Source organism: Vigna umbellata, chromosome 2 (assembly GCF_029865625.1).
Source record: "Vigna umbellata cultivar VRB3 chromosome 2, Vumbellata_1.0, whole genome shotgun sequence".
NCBI lineage: Eukaryota > Viridiplantae > Streptophyta > Magnoliopsida > Fabales > Fabaceae > Vigna > Vigna umbellata.
The window spans coordinates 52,230,408-52,252,908 of NC_142166.1; the positions used below are offsets into that span (position 1 = coordinate 52,230,408).

The following is a 22,501-nucleotide window of genomic DNA, read 5'->3' on the forward strand; positions in this document are numbered from 1 at the left end:
TCATCTTATAATTTATTGATTACCATAATATATAAAACAATGATAGGAAATTGTCTCAAAAAGATCATGAAAATTAAGAGACAGACAGACATCTTGAAAATGTAGAGATATTGTACCATGCTTTCTGACATTACTTTTATTTTAATACATGATTTTCTAACAATTCTCATTCACAATTCTTCATGTTTATTTATAGTTTCTAGTAACATGATTGGAAGTTAAGATTAAACTACTTAATATTATATATAAAGAGTTAAATATGTTTTTTTTCTTAATATTTTTTGAAATTAAAATTTATAGATAGAATTTTTTTAAAATACTATTTATTGGTAGTTGAAGATAACACTTTTTTAAATAAGCATTATCTATTATCTAATTTTTTTTTAAAAAAATAATTTTAGAATAAAATATTATGTACAAACTCGCACTATCTCTATCTGTTGGTTTTATTGTATAGAAAAAAATATAAAATATTGAGAAAAATATCACAAATGTCTCAAAAAGAATGTCCATTAATATCTAAGTCGTTTAATGTGTACATTGCTTTATAAGATAATATATATAACCATAACATATATATTCTATCAGTACTTATAAACATGTACATCACCATAACATAATCTATAAGCATGTATTAGTTACATGTAAACACTAATTTTCCCTAACTTCAATTATTTGACTTTTACAATATTGTTGACATCTGCAACTAGAAAAATATTGCACGAAAGAAAAATAATATAGAATTAGTTAATTAAATTTTACTACAAATTAATTGTGACAATAAAAATAACTTACATCATTTGGAATTGTTCCTCCTTCACAGTATGTGATAATTTCCTTCATATATTAACACACGTAATACCCACAATCATTGTGGTTGGGTTGTCATGGACACTAGAAAACCAAAATTAAAAAACATCTTTATAATATGAACATAAAAAAGAACCAAAACTCTAGTATATTACAACCAAATTCATTACATGATAACAAATAACTATATACCATATACAAATTTAAACTCTTAAAGTCATGCTTTCATTACAACTGTACACTCTTCCAACCAGTTTCACAATAATACAGTTATTTAATTAACCAATAACATAACAACAAAGAAATAGTGAGCTAATGTCAAGAAAAAGTAATGCATTTGAAATTCTTTTAAGAGCTAAAATTGCAATCATTTTAGGATAGAAAAAATATATTTATTTATGTAAATAAAAAATTACAAACTATTAAAATTTTAATCAATAACAGCTGGTTTGCAAATAAAATTCATCAATTACTTTAGTAAAATTTTTACCAAACACTACTAATCAGAAACAGACTATGTTAATTGATTTTTACCAAAATTAACGTAGCCAATCATAAACTGAGGATATTTAATATTAGATTAAATCAGTTTGGAAAAAAAAATTCATTAGACCTGATCAATCATTAATTCACCATGAAAATAGTTTGGTTTAAAATTTAAATCCAATTCAAGGGACTCGAATTAAAAGCATTTGGCATTGGATCATTTTTAAATTTCAGCCTTCTTTAATTTTTCTTTGAAGTATATATTCAAAAAATTACTAAGATATGTAATTAATATAAAAAAAGTAAAAACAAGAAGTATGTAATCTGCAAGTCATTATAAAGCTAATAGTTGTATAACTTTTAAAATCTATACTATTAAATTCACAACTCGAAAAATGATAATTACGTTTAGATATGTTTATATACTTTTATAAAATAAATGTAAATATAAGTGATCTCATAAATTTATGAATAAAAATATCAGCATATTTATAAGTTTGTTTTGGATTAGATTGATTTTTGAAATCAAATCCAAACTCCGATACAAAAAATAGTTCTTTTTTCTTTTTTCAGTTTTTCGCACTTGTTTTTATGAATACCATGCATAAAACAATTCAGTAGAAAAGTATGAGAAATGCCATACTTGTTTAACCATACTGGATGATTTGGAGAGGTATAATAAAAATATTTTGTGCATGCATCATGATTCACATCTAAACTTTTCATCAATGCAAAAATTTTAAAAACAGTTTATTCTAACAGCTCCAAAGCGGGTTATTTTCTAATAGCCCAATCAATTCATCTAATGCTGCAACAGATAAAATGTTCAAACATTCACAGACTAACCAAGAAAGAGGAAATTCCATCTGATGACGCTTTGAAATGAGTGTCCATGTATTCTCGAAGCCGAACAAATCTCTCATCGCATGGATGTTGTCTATCCCCAACAAGACTACCTGGTCAAACAAAATAAGAATTCAGGTACTTCGGAAGTAAAGTCAAATTTATAATTATAACTGGATAAAACAAGAAATCACAACTAGTCAGTTCAAGCCTATCACAACCTCGGATTGAAAATAGTTTGATGATGATTTTGAACCACCTCCCATGGCTCCATTAGCCAATGCATTTTTTCTTGGCCGTGCATCAACAATATATAACTTTCTGAAATATAATTTAGATACTAGTTTCAAAAAATGCAGAAAATTGGACCAAATCACACCACAACCAGCACACTCCCTCACAAACACAAAGAAGACACATTTCCCCTGCATCAAAGAACCCGCTGGAGTTTAACAGAATAACTAATAACCTGGCTATCCTCTCCCTGCACTCACAGTTCAAATCCAATACCACACACCAACTCATAATTCATAAAACTCAAACATTGCATGGTCATATATATACTAGAATAACAACCACATTCTTACGTTGTAATTCCACAAAACATAATTACAAAGTATTATTAACTTCCAATTGTTCAAGCAATGAACTACAATTAACACATAAACTACATAACAGGAACACATTAAACTCATACATTCAGACCACAATAATTTAAAAATAACGGAATTAGCTCTCCATACCTGGTTAATTTCTCTTCATCGTTAACTCTCAGGTCACTATGCACTCCTCGTTCTCCACTACCTAGTTCTCCCTCTGACTTCTTAAAGCAATCTCTTTCTGTGCTCACAACTCACTCCTCACCGTCCTTAAATAAAACCCCTTCTGAACCTCAAATAGAACCCTAATGGTTGACCTCACGATACTCACTGGTTCCCTCTCCCTAACCTCGTGCCACCACTTTTAAAACCGAAACTCTCCTCCCTATTATCGCCATCCACTCCTCACTCCCCAAATAGGAATTCTCGAACCCTAGAATCCTCCTTTAATTTCAATCGCTTTTTCGTTTTTCCTTCTAGCATTAATTCCACTCTCTACCTCGCCGCACCCAAAAATTCCCTTTTCCTTGATTTAGGGTTTGCGGTTTTCTTGAATGAAAGGAAAGAATAGCAAGAAGAAAGAAGAGAATAAGAGATGGTATTCGCGAATTTGAAAAGAAATAACAGATAAAGGATTTCTGGCCAATCTCGTTTTATTCCAAAACGCAGAAAAGCTAAACCCAACAAAATAAAACAAAAATCGGAAGTGAAACTTGGGCGAAAATTCGGAACTGAAACTGGGGCGGAAAACCGAAGTGGCGAAAATTTAAATTTTAGGGTAAGGGGGAAAATTTGTTTCAGAGTGAAAAAAAACTCTATGAAAACGCAAGAAGGGCTCCAGGGAAAAAATACTCAAACTCAAAATTCTTATTTTAAATTATGAATTAAAAAAATAATATTAATTATCTATAAATAACACTTATTTAAAAAAATCTATCTATTTCTATCACAATATTTATTTAAATAAGCGTTATATATTGTTCAACATATTAATAGATAGTGTTTTTTAAAATAACGTTATCATCAATTTTGTTGTAGTGTAAAAGATATAACAAACAAACTGAAAAAAAAAATTATTTACTAATAACAATGCTTAACTTTAATTTTTGTAATTTATCTATTGAATTTATACGTAAATATTATTTTGTATCACCTAAAATCACAAGACAATAGTAAGTTATTTACCATTTAAGAAAAATTATAGAATTAATTAAAATTCTACGACCATGAAACAACTTTTAAGTTAGTACCTTTAAACTATGATAAAATAACCGTTTATTTGTACAACGAAAGTTGTTAATGTTAGCTTAACTTTTGATTATTTTTTAGGTATTTAAAGTAATTAAATAGTTCAGAGTACTGCTACTAATATTTTAATTTAAAGCATATATTCTGATGTTATAAATTATTGTTAAATTGAGCGTAGATATTTTATTCAGAAGTAAAATTCATTTTTGATTAAATCTTTAAAATAATCCAGTTTTTAACCTTTGTTTTTAACAATCGTAGCCTAATCTAAACACGCGAATAAGTTTTATGCTTCTCTCTCCAGTTATCATATCACTTAGTATATAAACATATGTTTGTTATGATTAGATTAACATATAGAAGGTATCTAATAACATTAAGTAAAGCATCGAACCAAGCTTTTATAGGGTACATTGCATCAAATTAATTTACTATTACTTTAACATATTATTCCAGACAAGCATCAATTTGGCTACATGTATTATATGGGTTTGGTAGAGGAAGAAAAAAAAAAGGATAATATGTGAATTTTAGTATATTATTTCTCGTATATTTTTAAATTTTTTTATAAAGTTAATCACATTAATTAATTTTTAAAATATGCGTTCTACATTTATCATTTATTTCAACTTTGATCGATATTTAGTTTTTTTTTTTTCATTTCTTCTGTTTATTTGTTAAAACCAAACACAGTATTAACAACTGAGAATTAGTTATAAATAGATAAGATCTAGATTGATATATGTACTTCATTATTCATTTTCATGTTGCATATTTCCTATTGAAAAAAATTATCACAATGAAAGTTATAGAGAAGTTATAAGATTTTTTAAATTGTATTTAGGAAACATAATTTCATCTTAAACAAGTTGTACTTCAGAAACATAACTTCAACCTTATATTTAAACAATACAAAAGCAGTGTTCCATATACATATTTTCTTTCATATATTTGTTGTCATCAAATCGTGTTTGATAAATATAATTTTCATTCCAATTTAACGAAGATGTGATTATTAAACACAACCTTTTCTTTGTTTTTTCTTATTAAAATCGTGTTTACTAAGTCTGATTTTAGCAGAAAAATAAATAAAAAGTTGAAATTGTGTTTGTGAAATATGATTTCTTCAAAAGAAAGTTATGTTTCTTAAGTATGACTTACTGAGTTTCTTATTTTTTTTTTGTAATTTGATTATTTTGATAATTGGTTTTGAGAATAAAAGAAAGTACCTCTTTGAAATTAAAATTAGTTTATTTCAAGTAAATAAAATTAGAATATTTTAGATAAATTATATAAAGTAATTCTATTAATTAATTGATATTTATATACTAATTTTAATTTATAATTTTTTTTTCTTATTCATTGTATGAAAATGTTATCAGAAAAAGAAATTATATAAATAGATTTTCACCTAGTCCCATTCAAATTAATTGAAGAGTCTCCCATTTGGAGTCATAAGCATTAAATTAAATATGCAGTTGAGATTAAATTATAAACACAATCATACTCACCCCTTTCACTACATTAAATTCCTGAATGATGTGAAACTGCTAATATTAGAACAAATACATAGTGGAAGGCTAAAAAATTTAAATATTCTGACTTCAATAAAATGATTACCATTTAAAAATTTATTATTCCTTTAATATTTTGAGGTATCTTTTTAAAAATAAAATCGTGATAAAAATAATCAATTTTAAAACAAATAATATTTCAAATGCTATAAATGAATCTAAAAATGTTACCTCAATATACTTTTATTGGAATAATATATATACTTTTGTGCAATTAAGAATTTGAAAATGGTGTACTAGTTTGATTTTTAGAAAGTGTTTAGGAGAACAGTGAAATATATAATTGGAACAACATGACATGGAATGCACCTTATATAATTGGGATGGCATGTGATGCACCTTAAACACCTTATTTATAGGATGCATGAGATAGTAGGAGTGTCACATGTCAATATTTATATTCGAATTAAGTTTTATATTTGTTAATTTTGTTCATTTAGTTCTAATTTATTTTTAAAATAGATTAATTTATTCCTACCTAAATTGAAACCAAATTTGTTTTTTATACAAATATTATATTTAATAAAATTCATATTTTTGTTAAATATTTTTTATTTAGGGTTATAATTGGTATAAAATTAGAACAAAATTTTTAAGGAAAAGATTAGTTGGTTTAAAACTTTAAGAGCTTAAAATTCACATAAAATATTAAATAAAAAGAAAAAATTAAAATTAATATATCTTACAATGTTAAAAGAAATTATTGTAATTATTATTGTGATAAAAAAAGTTATTTTTACAAAAATAAATAAAGTAATTTAAATTTGGCAATTTTATTTTATAATCCATTAATATAATGTTGTATGACATTTTTGTTTAATAGTTGATGTGATATTTAACCTCTTAAAATTTTAAATTAATAGTGTTAATAATTTTTAAAATTTTCATTTTAATTTTAAATTAACTCTAAACCTAAGTTAGAAATATTTAATAAAATATGAGTTTTAATAAAAATATCAATATAATATTCATATAAAAATTAAATTTGGTTTCTATTTGAAAAGAAGATAAATTGATTCATTTAAAAAGAATAGAATTAAATTGATTAAATTTAACAAATATTAAGATCAAATTAAATATAAAACACAGTCAGTAACATATGACTTTGTTACTACCACAGTGATATGATCTTGAATTGACATGTAATTTTTTAAATTAAGAAAAATGAAAAAAAACTTAAACAAAACATAAAAACCATGACACATATTAGTTCATTATTTAAACAATATTAACCAAAAAAGTTAAATTAAGAAAAATTAAGACCACATCAAACAACAAAAAGAATTTAAAACTGAATCGAATAATTTTAACGAAAATAATACCACATTAGTATTTAAGTCATAGTATTTTAAAATTAAACACATTTTTCGGTGATTTAAATGTTCAACATACGTAATAACGTAATACATTCATTATATTCAATTGTAAGTGCAACTAAATCAAAATAAAAGAATTCAGTTTTCTTGTTCATAGTGGACATTAAAATCAATACACATTTACATGATCTATAGACACGACGTCTAACCTAAAGGATCCGACGTTTCATTAACGTCACTCATATAAAAGTCAGACAGAGATCAGACATTAAAATCCCAAAATAACATATGTTTAAAGTCTTTTTTATATTAGTATCTCACGGTGATGTTAAATATTTGACGAATTTTTAATATTTTAAAATATGAATAATAAAATTTGGCCGTGAAATTGAGTAAGAAAATCGAAACAATAACAAAATGTAGAGTCTGCCCGCACACGCCAACGGAAGGAACAAAAAGAGCCTACAAAACCAACCTCCGGAAAGTCCTCAGCTACCAAACGGCACGCTGTCTTTTTTAGTCGCTTTGGGCTTGATGCACTCTACTCACACCACACATATATATATCACCAAATTTATTCATATTTAATATACATAAATTAATAATAAAAAAGTAAATATGCATGTATATTGTTTTCTAGACACAGTTTTTTATAAGATAATAAAAAAATCAAGAAGGTAGCAGAAGTGTAGAGTGCAGAATAACGAGGGAGTTGAGGAACTAAACATTATATTAGATAAAATCTAAAAAGTGAATCATAGCAGCAAAGCAAGAAGACAAAACTGCCAAACTTAGCGGCGGCCACATGCTAAATTACACATCAAAACCATAATGGGAACAAACTGAGTCCTCGATTTTTCAACCACAAAAGAACAAGCTCTATTTTGTTTCTAGGGTATACTTGCGTGTTTTCTAGGGTATACAACACACAAATCTCAATCAGTTCATTTTTTTCCTCACCCAAATGCCTTCGATTCCATGCATTGCGATCGTATCTATGCTGCTGATGATCCCGAAAGAAAGCAATCAAGATCTTGGGTATGTGAAATATGGCATACCGGGTCTGAAGGAAGCAAGTGGAAAGGGATACGGTGGTGGAGGAAAAAGAGGGTCACCGTGACCGGCAGAGGCTATAGTTACACCACTGCTATCTCTACTCGAAGAATTCTTCAGCAGACCAAGACTATTATTCTGGTGTTCATCAACAAGAGCAGTGGAACTCTCACCCTTGTTAATGTTATAGCTTTGTTCGGGGCCTTGATCATATAGTATTCCACTGAATACATGCCCCCCAATGTTCACAGATGTTTGATACGCTATTTCGTTAACCGCATCATCCACCGACCGAACCTGAACGCACCGAAACATAGCCATCGAACTCGTAGCACAAGGAAATTTCATCTCTAAACCTGAAACTAAAACATACATCATGCATGAGTTTTAGAACTGTGTCAACCCCAGAAAAAAAGAAAAGATCGATGACAGTAACCTGAATATGGATTGATCTGGTTGTGGTTTTGAGGAAAATCTGGGTGAAAGTTGTGTGGAGATGAAGATGGGTTATTATCCTTGGTGCGCCTTCTATCAACAGGAGTCCATGTACTCTTGATATGGGTTTGGCAATTAAAGCCTTTGTTCTTGCAACAAGTTCTGCATCTTGAATACAAACATTCCTTCTTGGCTTGATTCCCACAGTCTCGGCACTTAGAACCCCTTGACACTGCTTCTTCTTCTCCTTCTGTTCCTCTTTGCATCTTCTCTTTTCTCGAAAATGCATAAGCTTCTTCTCTTTGTTCAAAAATTATTGTAACCAAAGTATTATTATTTATATAATGCTGTGCACTTTGGTCGAGTTTTAAAATAGCGGTACGGCATGGCATGAGAATCGATTCTGGGTTGAAGTAAAATCCACGTCACGGAAGCACTAGGCAAACATACCAGAAAGAAAAAGTGATGTGTTAGAATAAGGGAAAGGCAAATTGAAGGGTTGGAGACAAAATGCAGTATAAGCAATGGCTTTAGAGAGTGAATCGGTTGAATGTGAGTGTGAATCTTCAACAGTTTACATGTCTTTGCTTTCCATGTTCTCAAACTTCCAATTATTGGTTCTGTTTGAGACAGATATATAAAGTCAGCGTGTCAAAAGTGTTTTTTGTTATGTGTTTGTCTTCAAATATCAGTAACATGTCTTTTGAAATATATAAAATATATATATATATATATATATATATATATATATGTATATATATATATTTGGTAATAAAATAAAAAGGAGTACAATTTTTTTAACGAACATTTTTTTATGAGTACAATTTTTTTAACGAATATTTTTTTATGATGTGATTAATCTGTTTAAAATGTACCAACCAATAAAATAATGACACATAATCTATTGTTAAAAAAATTGTTAAAAAAGAAATTGTCAAAATATCATTTTGTTTTTCTTTTATACTCGGCGCCTTTCCTCCATGGTGGTGGTGCTAAGCTCATCTATGCATGGTTTTTTCTTTTCTTGATTTTCAGATGATTGATATTAAAAGAAAAAGGAAAATGTTATTTTGACAACAAAAGTTTGACACAATTTTGACAACGGCGACGTGGCAGCTGTGCATTGGCTCAGTGAACCGGGGTGAGGGGTATTTTGGGTTTTTTCTGGTTTGTTTTCAATTCACTGAGCCAATGCACAGCTGCCACGTCGCCGTTGTCAAAATTGTGTCAAATTTTTGTTGTCCAAATAACATTTTCCAAAGAAAAATTCCATTGTATGCATTTCATTTTGTGAAATTCCATGTCTAACTGTTATGTGATTTGGGCCGCTGGGCTACTCTTAGACGCTCTTTGGGCCTTGATCTCAACCCTAAAGAGAGTCGGAATTTTTCTTTTATAAAAAATAATAGAATGTATATTTATAACACATAATTTATGGTTATTAGAACGAAGATATTCACTTTTTTTCCCACAAAAAATAATAGCTTATTATGATGATGTAATTTTTTTTAGAGAAAGTTTAATAATTGATAAAAAATGATTGTATTAATAATATGATATGTATATATAGATAATCCATATATTAAATGTTAGTATGTAGAATAGATGATTTTATGTATTATGGTAGAAGTATAGTGTGTGTGGTAATGGTTTACTTTGCCTATAAATTAAGGATAAGATAGCTTTAGATGTGATGTTTTGGTTGGAAGAATTGTAGCATGTGGGGGTATCTTAAACCAGTGCGAACGAAGAAATTAAAGTTTTTTGGGAATAACAAAAGAAGAATAAAGACAGCAGTGAAGTTTACTAATTCACATCCTCTGTCTTGGACCGGGATTAGGGTAATTAATTATAATTAATTAGCGTTTTCCTTTTGTTAGAAACAGTTTAACTGCTATTCTGATCTTATGAGGCATGTAAATGTTACTTTTCTGTGCAACATAGGATCCAATGATGAAACATCTTTTTGACTACAAGTTGCATTTCATAATCGTGTCAGGAGAACAAGAAATTAAAAAAGGGAAAAATTGTGATAAAATATAACAAAAAAAAAAGGAATTATTAAAAATATTGCAAGATATATATTATTTTCTTTCTGCTTTTAAAAAATAGAATAACAATCAACTAGATATGTAAAAATAAATGGAATGCATTAAAAAGGTATTTTTAGTTATAATCTAACCATGAATTTAAGCCTTTTTCATAATTTTTTTTTTACTTAAATTTAATGTTATGAAAAAGGTAAACCCATAAAAAAAATTTACAAATATAAAATCATAACTAAAGATAGTATCATAATATTTTGTTTAATTTAACTTATAAGTTGTCGATGTCAAATTTTCTAAAATACAACTTCTTTAAAATGCTTAAATATTGTATTTAACCTCAATATATTTTATCTATTTTAGTGATTTTTTATATATTTAAAAAATGAATTATTGGTAAGAGAAATATTGATAAATATTTATAGTTTAATTTTATGTATATATAATTTTATTTAGACTTGTAAAATTAAATTTATTAAAAAAAACTACACTATAAAATTTAACTTATTTAAATTTGTTGTTATAAATATTTTATTATATAACATTATTTCAATTATATTTTAAAATCACGTGTCTATTTAAGTTTATATTTTAAATAATATTTTTAAATAGTTTAATTTTGAAAAATTATAAATGTCCTTATATATATCCATGTATACGTGTAAATTAAAAAGATAAAAAACAACCCACCAATACAAAAAGATACCTTTTAAACAAGACAGATAATAAATAGATACTTTAGGTGTTAAATGTTGTCATTAATAGAATATTATAAGGAATGCATGCAGCATATATTGACTTTTGTTTGGTCTTCACACGTAATTAGCATAGAATTTGATGCCTCTGATAATATTAATTAATAAACAATGGTTGTACCGTGTTCCATAATGTTTCCATTTCATTACAATACGACACTCTCTATCAACTTTTGCAACTTTATGGAAAGGATAATAATATTTTAACGATATTTTTTAACAACACTTTAATATTATTTACATATTATTATATAATTGGTTCGTGTTTATGATTATTATTATTGATTATAAAGTAATTTTGAACTAATTATAAAATGACATGTTAAAATATTGTGATAAAAATATTGTTAAAGTTTATGAAAACTCCCAACTTTCATGTTTCTTCGTCATTATCATCACACTCATTGTCTTACCAATTTCACGTTTCTTAGACCTTATCTCACAAATTCCATCTCTATTTTCATAATCATTATGTTTTGAATTAATAAAATTTCTTTAATTTTTCAAACTATACAAAAAAATTATATGAATTCTATTTTTGTTTTGATTTTTTTAATTTATTTTTAAGACACACATTTAATTATTATTTTTTATAATTCTTTCTTTTATTTAATTACTATTTGATATTTATAAAATTATAACTTATTTGTTTATATTTGACATTGAAAAATAAATTGTATCATTTGATATTAATACGGCTTGAACTTTTTTTTCTTAAAATGCAAAGAGGACCAATTCAATCAAACGTTTGAATTTTATTTTCTGAGGAACTGATCTAATCTTGAATATTTGAATGAAGAACAATTATAAACTCTTTAAGAGGTTCAAACCGATTAAACACAAAGAGGAACAAGAAAGCCCAATAATGTCATAGGAGGAATAACGTCATTTCTGTTTTTGATTCCTTTAGTTATGGCCCATTCCTCCCGTCATTTTATTCTTGGGCTTTTCCTTTTGCACCACCATTTTTTCTTTCAGCACCCTCACTAAACCAACAAACCCTAAAATACATCTCATTGAAATCATAATAAAAAGGTAAAAGTTTCCTTCGCACCTTTATTCTCAATTGTGCAATCAAAAATATGTTGTCAGATGTGAACACCTTTTGGAACATTTAATTTGATAGAAGGAAAGAGAAATGAAAGGGGAGAGAGAGACAGTGGGACACATATTAATACATATCACAATGATATTTTGACAACATTTTAATATTATCTACGAGTTATTCTGTGATTGATCCAAAATTATTCCACAATCAATAAGAATAATCATAAACATCAATATAGACCAATCACATAATAACACGTAAATAATGTTAAAATGTTGTCAAAAAAATGTTATCAAAGTATTATTATCTATATATATATATATATATATATATATATAGATATATAAAATTGAATTCACAAGTTGGCGTAGCAAGTACACCAAGCATTCAGTGGCTGAGCTGGCAATGCCAGGGAGAACAGAACCTACGCGAACCTCATTAATAAATTTTCAAACAAAACAAATTTTACATCTCAATTAAATTCACTACCATCGTATAGATAATGATATATTAATATATATTTTTTATAATATTTCGATATTATGTATTAACTTTTTATATTAAATTTAGAGTACGTCTCTATAATAACAATGTAAAAAAATAAAACGTGTAAAATAATATATGTTGAAATATTTTTTCTTTTATAAAATATTTATATTTGGATTATTGGATAAAATTGAGGGGGAAGTACAAAATAAAAAGGGGTCCCCTTTTGATGGTTAAATGTTGGTGATAGCAGAGAAGTGAGGGATGCAAATAATGTAAAGCTGCAGAGCAAAGAGAATATAAGCTCAATGCACCAAACAACAAGGACAAATTCCATTCAATTTCCTTTTAATATCTCTAAACTATATACAAAGAAAGTTTAACGTTCCAAAACTCTTAAATTTTAAAATTTATATTATCAAGATATGAAGTGTGAATCTTTAAATAGATAATAAAATGAATATGAATCTAAGTTTTACATTAAATAAAAGTAAAAATAAAATAAAATATTATATAAAATTATAAATCATTTAAGATTCTAAATTACGTAATATCAGATTTCTTTAGTCAACTTTCTTTTACTTTAATATATAATAACTAGTTATATAATAAAAACACATTTAACCTTTCTTTTAATATCTTTTTTGATGAAGAAAATAAACAATTTTGTATATTATCACCTTTTATTCCAATAACAAGCCCTCTTATTGTTTACCTAAATAACACAAATCTCTGTTTCATGTCAACAGATTGATTGGAAGAAGCTGATTTTCCCAAAATTCATTTTCACTTTTTAAAAATTCTTAAAAGAAATCAATTTATTGGGTAACAAATTTCTCGTCAAGTTTTTTCTTTAAGATTTACGAATTTAAAAATTATTTATTTTAAAATTTATATGGTAATGTCTATTCTTATTATTGCTATAAATAAATAAAAATAATATTAAAATAAAAAGTGAAAGATAATTTAATTCCATTTTCTATTTGTTTTTTTTACCCTATTTAAATAACATTGTTTTAAATGGAAATAAAAAAGAGGAGATAGCAAAACACATATCTAGGGATGGCAAAGGGTCGGGTCGGGCACGGGTAGTACCTACCCGCAACCCGACCCGCCTGATAAAATCGTATCCGCTACCTGACCCACTATCTGTCCGTTTAAAAAATACTTGCGGGTATTTTAAAACTCGCGGGTACCCGCGGATACCCGCAAAAAATAAAAAAAATAGTCAATACATTTTAAAAATAAAATTTAAATAAAAATACAAATATATATATAATATAATATAAATTAAATTAAATATAAATTAAAATTTAATTTTAATAAAATTTAAACTAATAAAATATAATTTTATTTTATTTTTAATTAAATTTAATTAAAAAACATATAAATTATTTATTTTTTAATTATTTGCGGGTAACGGATATCTGCGAGACGGGTAGTATATTACCCGTATCCAACCCGTTTAAAAACAGATATTAAAATACCCGCTACTCATTAACCGCAGATAGTAAATATCTGTGGATAGTTACTACTTACGGTACCGTGCTCGCGGATAAAATTGTGATCCTACAAGTATCCCAAGACTTATATTCCGTATCTTAAATAGAAAGAACAAATACAAATGAATAAAGACAAACTGAGTCCACCAGTGAAGGTTTTCTTGAAAGTGAGATTTGTTTTCGTTCTATATTGTAACATAAATTATACCAATATTTCTGTTTACTCTTTTTTTCCACGTTCTATACTTTTGTTTTTATTTTATTTCCTGAGTACAAAATAACTTTCGAAATTCTTTTACTTCACTCTTGTTATAATTTTCTTAGTATTAAAAAAGTTACTAATACAAAATTATGTAATTTTTTTTTTCTTTTATTTGTTTGCGTGTAAATCACTTTATTTTCCTCTTTATTCTCTTTAGAAACCATCCTTTTTCTCCTTTTGACCTATTTAAATAAACCTGGAATGGTTAAAGTTGTTACCCATCAAACGAATATTGGTACGATCCTGAATAATTATCCACAAAATTTAACAGGAATTATTAATTATATTCGATACCTCACCCATACTCTTCCCTCACACATTATTTTCTTATATTTCATAACTATAATTTGAATGTTTTTTGTATATGTTTTAACTAACATGTTGTACTTATATTATTTTCTATTTATATTGCCAACCTTTAAAAATCAATCTTAATATTTTAGTAATATGTTTTGGAAAATGTTAACCATTGTTCTAAATACGCAAAAATATATCTTTAACATTTCAAAATTATCTTTTAGTGAAAATTTGAAATGTAAAGACTTGAAAGGTGAATAATTAAAACGTTCAAAAGATACGATCTTTAATTTTTGAAAAAAAAATCTTTTCAATTTTTAAATTTTTCTAAATTTTTTATGATGAAATTCATGTGTTATTTTCTCTCTTAATTTAAGTTATATATATATATATATATATATATATATATATATATATATATATATATATATATTTACTTATATTTTAATTTTTAACATATTAAAATGGAGAGAAATGACTAAAAAGAAGAAAGAAAAATGATATAGCAACTTTAAAATTATTTTATTATGTAATTATTTTTTAAATTTATTTTGTTGTGAGTAAAATAAATTATAGATTAAAACTATAATAAAAATCCTCTAAATAAAATGAAAATAACAATTATTAAAATAAAAGTCATTTAATGTTATAACTAAATATAAACTTTGTAAAATTTAATATTTATTAATTGATAACGATATTTTGACAACATTTTATGTCATTATGTGATTGATGCAAAATTACTCCATAATCAATAATAATAATCATAAACACCAACATGAATAAATCAAAGAATGACATAATATTATCAAAAAAATGTTGTCATGATATCATTATTTTTATTAATTATTCTTAACTAATCACCTAAAAGAATTCATATTCTGTTTCATTATACTAGAAAAAATAAGTGCATTTAAATATATTTTGTGCTAGAAAGAGAGCACACGTCTGAGAAAAAAGTAGTAGTGAATAATGAAAAGGTTATCCATATGAGATTTAAATTAATTGGCAACGATCCCAAAGGTGTGCTACTTACCTTATTCGTGCCGACAACTTGCATATCATAGAACATATCTACTTCAAAGATTCTAAAACCGTGATCATAATAATAATAATCATCATCCATATCCACTCCCAAAAAAAGTGTTCTTTGTCGTTTACTTCCACTACTTTAATCACTTTTCCATCTCCACTCACTCTTTATATACGTTTCAAACGATTACTATTACTATTATACTTCTATCGTTTAATATAAAATCCTCTTCTAAGAAAAATATCAAATATGTTTTATTTTAAAATGGAGTCCAACAAATTATAAAAACACCTCTCACACGACATAATCATCGCCGTCGTATAACTGAATCTTGGTCGATCGAAGAAATGAAATATAACAGAAACCGATTTCAACGGAAATAATATTTTGATTTAATACCCTATTTTGTTTCCAGGCTCGAAAATGTCAAATTAATCTATCTTTTAAAAAAATGTGTCAATTAAGTTCTAACTTAATAAAATTTGCATTAATAAACTTAACATGTTTTTGAGTTTGAAGATGTTTCCAAGAGTGATGAGATAAAAGAGTTAAAGAACAAATAAACCTGTAAGGAATTTTGGGTTTTTTAACCAGAATTTTGACACAATTACTCTTTTAGTTCCTAAAAGAATTATAATCCATCAAAAAAATATAATATTTTTAAATTTGCATGAAAAATATCTACAGGAATATTTAATCTCTAAAATGAAAAGTTAACGTAAAGCTTACATTTTTTTAGAGAAAATAAATTCAGACTGTTTCGTTCTAAAGTTCTAATTATTTCATCCTATATTTCTATTTTTTTATTTTTTTCATCAAATTTTAAAATTTGATGATTTTTTTTTTCATTAACATTTTACAATTTGATGAAACATTTTATTTTCATAAATTTCGAAATTCAATAAAAAAATCAATCAAACAAAACATAAAAAATGGAGTATAGGATTTTTTGAATTACAGAAGACAATTTTAAAATTTTAGAAGAATTTGAAAATATAAATGAAATAATCGGAGGTGCAAAGTGATACAATCATAAATTTATGACTCCTTATATACACATGACCAAGCCAACGCAATACTTTCTGTATTTCCGAATTTATCCAATCAATTTATTGTTATAAAATAAATAGACATGTCATTTTTGACAAAATATCAAAGATTTATTAAAATGTAATGAAAAATAAAAGTTGTGAATACTGTTTTTCTATAACTAATTATTGTAAATTAAGAAAACAAGGAATAGGAACATATTAAAAAATAAATAAAAATTTTGTAAAATCAGTGGTACTTTTACGTTACGTTGCATCCATTTCATTATTTGGCATTTTAAATTTGGGTATAGATTCAAAGTGTAGAAAGGAGGGTCTGACAAGAGTTTATAAGAGTAGGGAGTAGGGACCTATATTTTGACAAAACGTTGTTTTCTTTTATATTCATAAATTTCCTTTTTTAGGTATGGCATGTCACAATAATTGATGCCTCATAATGTCACAGGATATATGAGCTAGAAGATCGTGACGATACGTTGAGGGATATCACTCAAATATTACAATTGCCAAGATAATTAATTTATATCCTAATTTAATTTCTATTACGAATTTCCAGAACAAGATTTTGTGATATATTTAAATATTAAATATACAACTATCAAAATGGATAACTCGACTCGATTCAGTCTGATTTGACCTATCTATGGGTTAGTTACTTAGTGAGTCAATCTAATCCGACTCATTTATTAGCAAATTGTTAAATGGATTGACTTACTTAATTATAAGTTTCTTCTTTTTCAAATTAAAAAAATTATAATTTCTTTTAATTTAAATCTAAATAAGTTTCACTCTAACTCCAAAGATAATTCAAAATAAATAAGATATGTCATACAATCCAAGTGTAATCCAAAAATAAATACAAAAGGCGAATAAATAAGTTTTTAATATTAATAATTTTTATATAAATTTTTCATCTATAACATTAGAGTCTTGAATAGATAAATCTATAATATTTTTCTCTCTTGAAACTTTTTTTTATCTCATCTACAATATAATAAAAAATTTGTTAACTAATGATATTGAAACACCATAATAAATAATTAAATTAAATTAGGCAGATTTGTGAGCCAACTCGGTCCACCATGGATTCAACCCAAATGAGCCGGGTTCTAAGTGTGCCAGATTGAAAACTAACACGCATAAAAAAAATATATTTTTTTCAAACCCGACCCGGTTCAAATCTATACTGGGCCGGATTGACTCGTGAGTTATAACTTATTTTGACAACACTAATTAAATATATTCCATTATGTATTTTTGATAATTTTAGAAACATGTGTTGGATAAATTCTGAAAGTTGAATACGTAACTAAGATGTTGGCACAGTGGTTACATGGCTTTGATGATCTCATTAATGACGATAGGGCTCTTAGTTTAGCCTTTAATTTCGCTATGCTAGATAGGCTTGCATGCATGAACTTGTTTGTTAATAATGAAAGCAATTTAAACTTTCAAAGCACTTCGCACTCTTTCTCTCATTTATTAATATGTTTCTTTTTCTCCTAGTTTGTTCAATTTCGGTTTCTTAATTGTATATTAAAATTGGCATCCTTAATTTTTCTAATAAATCGTTTAATGTTTCTTAAAGTTCATTATAAATAATTATACATCAATGATTATGTTTATTTTAACCTATTACTTTTGTGACAAACGTACTCAGGGAGAAAAGTAAGGAAATTAAATATGGCAAGCAATCGATGAAAATAAAATCCTTTAATTATACAAAATAGCAAATTAGCATGTTTAGTGAAATATGTGATCATAAGTGGTTGTTCTTTAGAAAAAAGATAAAAAGAGAAATAAAGAATAGAGAAAACATACAAATGATAATATAATACATCTAACTATTTAATATTGAAAATAACTCTTCAAAATTGTTTTTCAAACATATGTTTTTATAATATTTTATTTTGATTATCTTTTTTCAATCGATGTTAATTATATATTAATCTCTCTCGATCATCTAGTAGGAATAAATAGTCGTTTTTTACTTGTTTTTCCAATGAATAAATAATCGTTTATGATATTTTTCACTTACATTATACTCATAAAATATTATGTGCGTGTACCTTTTTTATCTTACAATTTTTATAAAATTTAACTTTTTTTTTAAGAAAATGATACTTTGACCCATAAAATTTGTACATTTGTTATATTTTTTTCTTTTTCAAAAAAATATAAAAATTTATTCTTTTATAACTATTTTATCTTTGTAATAAAAACGTGTTACTTTACCGTTGTGAAATACCTTTAATCTTGGCTCCCTAAGCAGTCTGGATGATTTTCCCGTATGTCATCAGAAAAATATGCAGTGTTTATTAAATTATGAGTGAAGAGTTTGGCAATGGAGAAAAGTTATTAAAGATGGCTTTGAAACACAGCAATAAGAAGGATTGAAGTGATAACCAAAATTGACGAATAAGAAAGTATTGAAACTATGGAAAGGAAAGTTGTTTAACATGTTAAATCAGTGTTAATTTGGTAATAAGACTTTTTCATGGTTAAATCGAAGAAGAAAAGATAAAATTAAAGAATATAAGATAATTATGGTGTTGAGAGGATGATTTAGAAAGTGATTAGAGGTTGAATGAAGATAACACAGAGCATGGGTGAGAAGTTGAGAAGCAGCGAGAATGAGAGTGAAAGGTTTTGGAATATGTTGAGAATAAAAATAGGAGAAGGAGAAGCAAGTTGGTGTCTCCCAATCCAGATTTCTGTGAAAGTCAGAAGACACTAAATAGGGCTCAACCTAAAGCCAAGTCGCCCATAATTCTTTTGTCCCCATATACACTCTCACCCCACCATCAATTAAAGCTCTTCTCTTCTCTTCTCTTCTCTTCTAACTCTTCCACCACAAAACTAAGCTAAGGAAAACAGAGAGAAAGATGAAGATCCAGTGTGATGTATGTGACAAAATGGAAGCCACAATCTTCTGTCCTGCAGATGAAGCTGCTCTTTGCCATGGCTGCGATCGCACCATTCACCACGCCAACAAGCTTGCAACCAAACACCCTCGTTTCCCTCTCATCTTCCCCACCTCCAAAGACTTCCCTCTCTGTGATATCTGCCAAGTACTCACTCACTATAACATCATAAATTTTCATATTTTCAGATACTGGCTCTTCATGTTCTTGGTCGTGTTTTTTCTTTTAACAGGAGAAGCGTGCGTATCTATTCTGCCAAGAAGACAGGGCATTGTTGTGCAGGGAATGTGACCTTCCAATACACAGAGCGAATGAGCATACTCAGAAACATAACAGGTTTCTTCTAACGGGGGTGAAGCTCTCGGCTACATCTTTGGATTATGCTTCCTCCTCCACCAATTGCACCGATACACTCACTGCCTCTGAAGGAAAAAACGCTCGATCTAGAATGAACACACCCAGATCAATTTCCAATGAAAATCTCAGCTCTTCTTGCAAGGTTGAAGACAACGTGGGCAGTGACACTGGCTCGGTTTCAACCAGCAGCATTTCTGAGTATTTGATCGAGACAATACCCGGTTACTGTTTCGAAGAACTCCTTGATGGTTCATTCGCACCTAATAATGGTTTCTGTAAGGTTTGCTTTACACCTTGTAATATGATACAACTTAAAAATTACAACTATAACTTGTTTTTGTTCCCTGAGGTTTTGTTTAACAACTTTGAACCGTGTTTTTTGTTGCTGCTGTTTTGTCGTTGTGGTCGCAGAAGGAGAATCATGATCATCTTTGGGAGTTTCAGGAGCAAGATCTAGCTCAGGAGTTAAGGAAATTCCAAACGGGGGATGTTATGGTTGTGCCGTTTCTTAAACTAGTTGTTCGAGATTGATAAAAAATCTAGACCAACTACTTGTAAAAATCTGTTGGGAAATATCTTCTATGGTTTCATTATCTGAATTTCTTTTTGGGTTCTGTGCTTGTATTCTTTTTATAAACTTATTCTTCGTTCTACATTTCCAAGCTCCAACCACTGTTTCAGCCTCTTAAGTGTTTTTTATTGTTGTTATTGTCCTGATTTGGCTGATTAGTATAATATTATTTTGGGGTCCATGGTTTAATTAATACGAACATGAATTCATTGAAATAGCGCAACTGAATATCATGCTCCACTTTCTCAAACTGGAAGTCGGCTAAAGCATTCAGCAGTTTTTTGATATGACTTGTAACTTTATGCGTATAAAAAGTGTTGCCAATGAATTATGAATCTTTAAAGCTATGGAGTATTTGGGTAACATGGCTATCAAATTGTCATAATTCGTCGTCAATGCTATTAAAAAACAAGAACAACCGACAGTTTTTGCCTAGTTGTAATGCGACGTTGATTGATCGTGATGGATAGCAAGATTTTTGAAGCTGTTAATTTCGTCACCTTGGGGATATTGAGAGAACGACTTCACGCAAGCTTCAAAGACATGGGGGTTTGGTACAAGGGTCATTTCTCTTTCAAATTTCATTAGAACTGTATTTGTATAATTAATTTTTAAATACTTAATATGATTAAGATGCGTAGTTAAATTAATTTCAACCTCACATTTTACTCCAACGTTGTGTGAACAGATACTAAATCTTATCTAATCCTTCCTCTTAGTTGTTGTGTTGGAAGAAACATGACATTTGATGCTCATAACGATAGAGGAGAATAAATTGACGGATATGTTGACTTTTTACTGGAAAAACATAATACTTATAAGATTCGAGTTCAATTATAAAAAAAATTAATATTATTCTTAATCTAAATCGTTAAGATAATTTCTTTATTTTCATATTTTTATTCAAGACAGGAAAGAATATTTGTTTATAATTTCTCTTATAAATTAGCAAGTTTTTCACTTCCAGTAACTAATTTATGATAGATTTTTCTATGAGTATTCATTGAGTAATTTTTATGATAGATTTTTCGAATTTACCTATAAATCTTTTTATATTAGTACTCACTATAAATATAACATCAAGAAAAGTTTAATCTATACCTAAAAAAATTACGGAAATAACAAATTTCCGAGTCTTTATATATAGTGCTAAACTTTTTTTATTTGTATTACTTCCCTCAAACTTAAATAAATTTACAAGTATTTGTTATGATGATTTGTTATTCTTTTATTTAATTTTAAAATTCTTCTCCTTGTAAGATTTACATTGTGTTTGAATATAAAGAAGAAGTGAAAAAAAAAATGAAAGAAATTTGAAACTTAAATTGAAAGAAAAAAGCAAAGTTGCACATAATTCAAATATAAACTCGGTCAAATCATTAACTGTAGATCAAAATTAAAAAAATAATAAATATTATACATGTTTTATTATTTGCTAAGTCTTTGAATTAAATTATCATTAGTTAATTTATGTAATGATAATTAAAGTGTTTTTTGTTTGTGTAAATAGAGTTTTAAATCTTGATAGAGAAAAAATCTTTTTTTATCTTTTACAACACATTTACCTTTTGGGTTTAATTATTATTTTTTTGTCTATATTTTAGAATTTGATTCATTTGATATTTTTTTTCAATCTATGTGTAAAATTAATTCAATGTGTTATTTTTTTATGTTAAATTGACGTTATTTAAAAAGTAATGTGTTAATAAAATAAAAGAATTTATTAGTAATTTTTGTTTAAATATATTTTACATAGAAACAATGAGATCCATTTTTCGTTAATCTCATCTTCCAAAGATCTTGTGAAT

At 27.0% G+C, this 22,501-nt stretch overlaps 2 protein-coding genes and 1 long non-coding RNA gene across 7 annotated transcripts; 1 reads left to right on the forward strand and 2 right to left on the reverse strand.

Annotated features, from left to right (window-relative positions):
* Positions 1 to 485: 485 nt before the first annotated feature.
* LOC124824561 (uncharacterized) lies at positions 486 to 3,561 on the reverse strand. 3 transcript variants are annotated; one of them, XR_015784473.1, is made up of 5 exons: positions 2,883 to 3,561; positions 2,361 to 2,460; positions 2,143 to 2,252; positions 796 to 894; positions 486 to 706 (listed from the first exon to the last, which is right to left on the reverse strand). It is a non-coding gene; the product is annotated as an uncharacterized LOC124824561 (long non-coding RNA). The 3 variants fall into 3 exon arrangements; XR_015784471.1 differs by having other exon boundaries at positions 486 to 894; positions 2,883 to 3,560; XR_015784472.1 differs by lacking the exon at positions 2,361 to 2,460 and having other exon boundaries at positions 486 to 894; positions 2,883 to 3,557.
* Positions 3,562 to 7,636: 4,075 nt separating this feature from the next.
* On the reverse strand, positions 7,637 to 8,756 carry LOC124824600 (protein SHI RELATED SEQUENCE 1-like). The gene is made up of 2 exons (XM_047297048.2): positions 8,366 to 8,756; positions 7,637 to 8,285 (listed from the first exon to the last, which is right to left on the reverse strand). Exons 1-2 carry the CDS (start codon positions 8,754 to 8,756, stop codon positions 7,903 to 7,905), a joined length of 774 nt encoding a protein of 257 aa, XP_047153004.2. The 3' UTR covers positions 7,637 to 7,902.
* A 10,753-nt stretch (positions 8,757 to 19,509) lies between these two features.
* BZS1 (B-box zinc finger family protein) lies at positions 19,510 to 20,805 on the forward strand. Of its 3 annotated transcripts, none has more exons than XM_088108074.1 (3): positions 19,522 to 19,912; positions 19,998 to 20,402; positions 20,534 to 20,805. In XM_088108074.1, exons 1-3 carry the CDS (start codon positions 19,727 to 19,729, stop codon positions 20,651 to 20,653), a joined length of 711 nt encoding a protein of 236 aa, XP_087964200.1. In that variant the 5' UTR covers positions 19,522 to 19,726; the 3' UTR covers positions 20,654 to 20,805. The 3 variants fall into 3 exon arrangements, with proteins under 3 accessions (XP_087964199.1, XP_087964200.1, XP_087964201.1); XM_088108075.1 differs by having other exon boundaries at positions 19,998 to 20,397; positions 20,534 to 20,666; XM_088108073.1 differs by having other exon boundaries at positions 19,510 to 19,912; positions 19,998 to 20,777.
* The last annotated feature ends 1,696 nt before the right edge of the window (positions 20,806 to 22,501 follow it).